Raw genomic sequence first — 7,707 nt, forward strand, 5'->3', positions numbered from 1 at the left:
AATCGGCAGGATTGTCAGCACTGGCTACGTGTCGCCAATTGGCTGACCCCACTAGGTCCAGGATTTGTGTCGTACGATTAGAAATCTACGTTTTCCATGCGCATGGTGGTTTTTCCAACCAGGCTAGAACGATTTAAGAATCGGACCAGAGATGCAATCGGTATTTCTTCATGTTTAAGTGGGTCTACACCATGGAAACCAATTTTGCGAGTAGTAGGGCGCCACAGAGCTCAAGTCGAGGTAGACTTAGCGTTTGTAGAGAGCCACCTTAGCTTTAGCTACTAATATGGCTTGTAGTCGCGTTATCGCTTTGTGTGCGTACATATAAAGTGGCAGAGGCGTCACAGAAGCCGTGCAATTCGACTTTGTGTTCGGGGGAGTAGTTTACCCACCGTGGGATTTGTATCTGTGAGATATCGTTTAGATTGCTCGCGAACTGTGACCACTTTTCTAAACGAAGTGGTTTTACTTGTTCGTCCCAATCGGTCCCATCTAGCCATAATTCTTGTATCAGGATTTTAGCTTGTGTAGTAATAAGTACTATGTGTATGAAAATACATCCTAACTTTAAGTTATTCTAATTATACTTATGTATATATAAAGAAGTAAACCATTGACGGGTTAATTTAAATATACATAAAAGAGTAAACCATTGAAGGGTTAATGTTATCCCGTTAACTTAAGATTCGTTCTCAGTTATTGTTGATTCTCTTAAAAAGATCATTTGTATTCATGTAAGCACATGCTTGGTTGTCATTGTGTTGACATACATATATTCATGTTGCACAAGTTCATGTGTCCATTTTAAAAGATATACATATAAGTAAATACATAGCGTGTAAGCAGAGAAAATGTATGTATGTTAGAATAAGTATGTGTAACCGTTCTTCGGTGACAAAGCGAAGCACAGTACAGTTTGAGAAATAAAAGTGTAAAGACGTGCTATCCTAAAATCTCAGAAGTGGGATTTGCCTAACTAAAATTTTTTTAAACAATTTATATACTAGTGTGAAAAAACAAAAAGAAGCGAACAATTTTATGAGACAATTTATGTAAAGTGTGTGTACAATTTAAAGATTTAAACAAAAAATTGTGAAAAAACAAAAAGAAGCGAACAATTTTATGAGACAATTTATGTAAAGTGTGTGTACAATTTAAAGATTTAAACAAAAAAGTTAACAGTTTTAAGATGGATAATGTGGCAGACCATACAGTTGCACAATTGCGTGCTTGGCTCCGACGTCTTGAATTACCATCGAGTGGTAACAAAAGTTCTTTAGTGTTGCGGTTGACAGAGGTTCCTGCAAGTGAACGTGGCGAGTGTCCAAGTGGTGCAGAAGTTGACGAAATTTTGCTCCCAATATTTGAAGATCAACAGACTGTACCAGGTACGGACGATGTTGCTGCTGCGCAGATGGAAAATGGTAGCACCATACAACAAGTCGAAGAGCAGCCAGTGAAAATCGTAGCAGACGCAGGTCCGACAGAGGTTGAATTGCTGAAGCGAGAGACAAATTTATTGAGACGTGAAAAAGATTTGCTGGAGCGGGAGAATGCAATGCTACAGCAAATGATGCTTGGTGGTGAAACATTGAGCCACCCGCAATCGAATCAAGCAACAATTTCACTTGACTTGATAAAAAATCTGATACCCGAGTACGAAGGTGGCGTTAATTTCAATTTGTGGGCGGCACAGTTCAAAAGCGTCACCAGTGCTTACACTATAAATGAAGGCGAGTCGCGCATTATATTTCTTAACAAACTAAAAGGCAAAGCACAACAGTGGTTATATGGCAACCCCGATTTCGCAACTCAACAAGTAGATGAGCTCATCAGTCAAATGAATCAAGTGTTTGGCTCAGGTGAAAACAGAGTGGTGCTGCGGCGAAAATTTGAGACCAGGAAGTGGAAGTCGGGCGAGCGGTTTATTGAATATTTCAACGATAAGATGGTATTGGCAAACCAACTACAGCTGGGAGAAGAGAAGTTGGTCGAATACATAATCGACGGCATACCTGATTATCGGCTACGCAACCAAGCGTATATGCAGTGCTACACAACAAAGGCACAATTACTCCAAGCATTTTCCAAAATTGAAACTGGGCCAAAACCGATTGCGCCGGCTCAGTCGCAGATTCAAGAAAGAAGATGTTACAACTGCAGCAGTCGCGGACACCTAGCAGCAGAATGCCGTAAACCAAAGCGAGAGATGGGTACGTGTTATGGGTGTGGAAGTCGAAACCATCAAATAGCAACATGTCCAGAGAAGAAAACTGTCCACGCAGTTAATGAATATGTAAGATTATTTCATTTTGTTATAAAAGATTATACAAATATTTTATTTTCACTAGAATGTCTGATCGACTCGGTAGCCCAATCAGCTTCATAAAAAAATCTTGCGTCCCAGAAAATTTGAAATTGGAGCTTTTATCAAATGAGAATAATTTTTATTTTGGTTTAAATAATACGAGAATTGTAACTTATGGAAAGTTTTTGTGTTGTATTACAATAAACAACGAATTGTTTGAATTAAATTTTGTAGTAGTTGATGATTGCACTATGTATTATGAGGCTGTGTTGGGAAGAGATTTTTTGAGAATTTGTAATTTTAAGTTATTCAGAGCTGAAAAGAAAAATTGTTGTGATGTAGAATGACAAAAAGTCGGCACGACGTTAAAACCGAACTAAAGTATAAATGTAAAAAAGATAGTCACGGTAACGAAGATATATATTTAAAGAATATATATGTAAACGACAAAGACAATGTGAAAGAAAACTGTAAAATGATAGTTAAAGATTCAAGTCAAGTGACTAAAAATTGCAAAGAAGAAAATTTTGAGAAACAACTTTTATTGATGGCTAACGTTGTTAATGAAGAATTAAATGTCAAAATTGGCTCGAATATAAGCTATAACGATATCGAAAAATTTAATGAAATTTTAAGTAAATATTATATAAATCCAAAGCGCGCGGCTGAGCCTAAAATTAAAAGTGAGATGAAGTTGGTCGTTGACAATGTAAAACCTTTCAACTGTCCTCCAAGACGTTTGTCCTATTGGGAAAAAAATGAATTACAAAGATTGTTGGATGAGTTTTTGGAAAAGAAAATAATTAGGCCGAGTGAGTCAGAATATGTGTCACCAATTGTACTAGTGCGTAAAAAGACAGGCGACATTAGAATGTGTGCTGACTATCGGTCACTTAATAAGGTCACAGCAAAGGACAATTACCCTATTCCCTTGATAGATGACCTGTTAGATAGAGTAGCAAATAAAAAGTTGTTCACAAAACTCGATCTAAAGAACGGATTTTTCCATGTATTTATGGAAGAAAATTCAATTAAATATACTTCGTTCATAACACCTTTAGGGCAATTCGAATTTTTGCGAATGCCATTTGGGTTAAAAAATGCACCATCTGCATTTCAACGTTTTGTAAATAAGATTTTTCTAGATATGGTGAAAGAAAATAAAGTGATAATATATTTAGATGACATAATGATAGCTACAGAAACTGCGGAGGAACATTTAGAAGTATTAGTAGAAGTTTTCAAAAGGTTGGTCGAGAACAAGTTGGAGTTACGAATTGATAAGTGTGAATTTTTGCTGCAAGAAGTAAAATATTTAGGGTACACCATTTCACAGCTAGGGGTTAAAGCGGATGAAAAAGGTTTAGAGGCGATTAAAAATTTTCCAATTCCAACTAAAGTTCATTCTGTACAAAGTTTTTTGGGTTTGTGTTCCTATTTCAGACGATTTGTAAAGAATTTTTCGATTATTGCTAAACCGTTGTATGATTTAACTCGTAAGGACAACAAATTTCAGTTTGGAGCTAAAGAGCTACAAAGTTTTGAAGAACTCAAACAAAAGTTATTGGAAGCACCGATATTAGCGATTTATGATCCATTGGATGAAACAGAACTACATTGTGATGCAAGTGCAGTAGGGTTTGGTTCAATTCTGATGCAAAAGAAAGAAGACGGGAAAATGCATCCCATATTTTATTTTTCTAAAAGAACAAGTGAGACGGAAGCGAAATACCATAGCTTTGAACTAGAAACGTTATCCATAATCTATGCACTCAAACGATTTAGGGTTTACCTTCAAGGGTTAAAATTTAAAATAATTACTGATTGTAATTCATTAACTATGACACTAAATAAAAAAGAATTGAATCCTAGAATAGCGAGGTGGGCACTAGAGCTTCAAAATTATGATTACAGTTTAGAGCACAGATCAAGTACACGCATGCAACATGTTGACGCTTTAAGTCGCAGTAATGATATTTTACTGGTGGAGTCCAACACTTTTGAAGAAAATTTAATCATATGTCAGGCAAAAGATGAGAAATTAAAGGAACTGCGAGGCATTTTGCAAAAATCTGAACATAATTTATACGAGATGAGGAATGGGGTTATATATCGAAAAGTAAATGATGGAAGGATCCTTTTTTGTGTTCCTGAAGCAATGGAAAGGCATGTATTATTTAAGTATCACGATGAAATGGGTCACATAGGTGTTCATAAAACAGTGGATCTTATTTCAAAACATTATTGGTTTGCTAAGATGAGAGAAAAAGCAGCTAGCCACATACAAAATTGCTTAAAATGTATAGTTTTTTCGTCGAAACATGGGAAAGAAGAGGGTTTCTTGCATAATATTCCCAAAAATGAGAATCCGTTTGAAATTATACATGTAGATCATTACGGTCCTGTAGATAATTCGAGGCTAAAGAAGCACATTTTTGTAGTAATAGACGCCTGTACAAAATTTACTCGCTTATATACTACAAAAACAACTAATGCAAAGGAAGTGATTACGTCACTCAAAGATTACTTTCGAGCGTATAGTAGACCAAAAGTAGTAGTTTCTGACAGGGGTAGTTGTTTCACGTCAAGAGAATTTACCAACTTTCTAGAAGAGGAAAACGTTCAACATATAAAGGTAGCCACTGGTTCTCCACAGGCTAATGGACAGGTAGAAAGAGTGAACCGGAGCCTAGGTCCGATGATAGCCAAGCTCTGTGACACAGAAAAAGGAATTTATTGGGATAATGTGATTGAAACTGTTGAATATGCGCTAAATAATAGCATTCATAGAACAATTAAAGAATACCCTAGTGTAATGCTGTTTGGTAGTAAGCAACGAGGAAAGGGTGTAGATCTGCTAGGAGAAAATTTAATAAAAGATAAGGAAAATCAAATACAACAAAGTCACAACGAAATACGGCCACAAGCCAAAGAAAACGAAAAGCGGTTACAGTCCTATAACGAGGATTATGTAAATAAAAAACGACGGACAGCGCACAAGTACAATCCAGGTGATTACGTTATGATAAAAAATTTTAACTCAACGGCGGGAGTGTCTAGAAAGTTGTTGCCAAAATTTAAGGGCCCGTATAAAATTTCAAAAATTTTATGTAACGACAGATATGTATTGGAGGATGTTGAAGGTTTTCAACAGTCTAGAATTCCTTATAAGGGAGTTTGGGCTGTTGGAAACATACGACCTTGGTTTGGCTTATACACTAAGACATAAATGCGCTTGAGATCAGGAGATCTCATGGTCAGGACGGCCGAAACATGGGAAAGAAGAGGAAAAAGAGGAAGTGCTCTGATTATAAAGTTCATTCTTGAATATATTGATTCGTTGCACTTCGAAAACTGTTCCTTAAGTTTCGTAAACAGCTGTCACTCATTTTTTTATTAATATATTAATTCCCTAAAGATTTCTTTAAGGTATTAAGTATCACAAATCATTGTCCCAACCAATAAACTAACTACAATGCCATTTATATACTCCCATTTGATTGTTATATCTTTTATACGTGGGCAACATATACATACATACATATGTATTATTAACATTGACCTTTCAATTCGAATGGATTTGGCTTGCAAGAAAAGCCGGTTATAACCAAAACCTCCAACCGAAGTCGTAAAAAATGTAATTTCGCTGTTGGAGTAGTTAAATTGTAGTAATAACATCTAATGAAGTTCTAAAACAGCGGGACGACAACTTATTAACCCTTTGACTCCACAGTGGGGCGCAACACGATTGCACTGCGCTTACTATGTGTATGATAATATGTACATCCTAACTTTAAGTTATTCTAATTATACTTATGTATATATAAAGAAGTAAACCATTGACGGGTTAATTTAAATATACATAAAAGAGTAAACCATTGAAGGGTTAATGTAGATCAGTGAAGCGCTTTGCCTAGCCCGCGGGCGGCCGACTTTATTGCTCTCTCACAGATTCGCTCACACGTATTAGTCAAGCGCTCTCTATACATTGTGGAAAATTAATGTGCATTTGAAAATCACTTGATCAACGACTGTTGACTGCTACGCATGTAATTTGAATGTGCGCGCTGATTAACAATTTTGGTTCAAAACCATGAAAATATTGATTTTTAGTTTTTTGATACAGCCGTTTAGGTGAAAACTTCAACATAAATTCAATATTTAAAATTTTTTGAATTTTAATTTCTTTTTGACACGTGAATTGTCTTTATTTTTGTAATTGATAAAAAATTAATAAGGAATTTCATTAATTTCACAATTTTGTAAAAGTTGTCGAATCAATTTCAAAATTTTTTTATATTAATTAATACTAAAGTTTTGTATTTTTTTGGGTGTAGCAGCAAGCTCTCTCATACTCCAACACAAGCACACAGTTTGGTATTGTGCGTTTGGGCATCACTGATGTAGATATATCCCGTTAACTTAAGATTCGTTCTCAGTTATTGTTGATTCTCTTAAAAAGTTCATTTGTATTCATGTAAACACATGCTTGGTTGTCATTGTGTTGACATACATATATTCATGTTGCACAAGTTCATGTGTCCATTTTAAAAGATATACATGTAAGTAAATACATAGCGTGTAAGCAGAGAAAATGTATGTATGTTAGAATAAGTATGTGTAACCGTTCTTCGGTGACAAAGCGAAGGACAGTACAGTTTGAGAAATAAAAGTGTAAAGACGTGCCATCCTAAACTTGTATCATAATTGGCGAAAGCCATCCTGCGGGGTCGAAAAGTTTTGCCACAGAGGATAGAATTTGGCGTTTTGTAATGGCGGAGAATGCAGATATTGACTCGGTAGTGTATGAAAACTGGTCAGATTCCATTGAATCCCCAGAGTCTTTGTTGTACTTTCCTTTTCGAATTTAAGGAAATTAGTATTCAACAAGTTTTCTTTCGGTATATGTTTTACTATATCGGAATGATTAGCAGTAATCGTTTTTCAGTGGACACCCTGCAGTTTTGAGGGCTCTTATAACCTGTGATAAGGATTCGTATGCTTGTGGAAGACTGTGACTTCCTGACAAAATGTCGTCAACATACGTTTGCGTTTTTAAGACCTGGGTTGCCAGAGGAAATTCTGACTTGGTGTTCTCTGCCAATTCGTGCAGTGTTCGAATGGCTAAGCATGGAGCACAGTTGACGCCAAAGGTAACTGTTTTTAACTTAAAGTCGCGTAGTGGACTAGTGGGTGATTTTCTGAAAATAATTCGTTGAAAATCTTGATCGTCTTTATGTACGACTATTTGTCTATACATTTTCTCGACGTCCCGGTTGAATACGTATTTGAAGATACGCTAATTTAAGATAAGCAGCATTAGGTCTGGCTGAAGCGTGGGTCCCGTAAATAAAATGTCATTTAGGGGATTTCCCGAACTAGTGGATTTTGACGCATTG

At 36.0% G+C, this 7,707-nt stretch overlaps 1 protein-coding gene across 1 annotated transcript; it reads left to right on the forward strand.

Annotated features, from left to right (window-relative positions):
- Positions 1-561: 561 nt before the first annotated feature.
- Positions 562-3,203, forward strand: LOC125779356 (uncharacterized). Its single transcript, XM_049460670.1, has 2 exons — positions 562-2,296; positions 2,352-3,203. The coding sequence occupies exons 1-2, from the start codon at positions 1,190-1,192 to the stop codon at positions 2,358-2,360; spliced, it is 1,116 nt and encodes a 371-aa protein (XP_049316627.1). The 5' UTR covers positions 562-1,189; the 3' UTR covers positions 2,361-3,203.
- Positions 3,204-7,707: the final 4,504 nt, after the last annotated feature.

Source organism: Bactrocera dorsalis, chromosome 6, assembly GCF_023373825.1.
Source record: "Bactrocera dorsalis isolate Fly_Bdor chromosome 6, ASM2337382v1, whole genome shotgun sequence".
Lineage (NCBI taxonomy): Eukaryota > Metazoa > Arthropoda > Insecta > Diptera > Tephritidae > Bactrocera > Bactrocera dorsalis.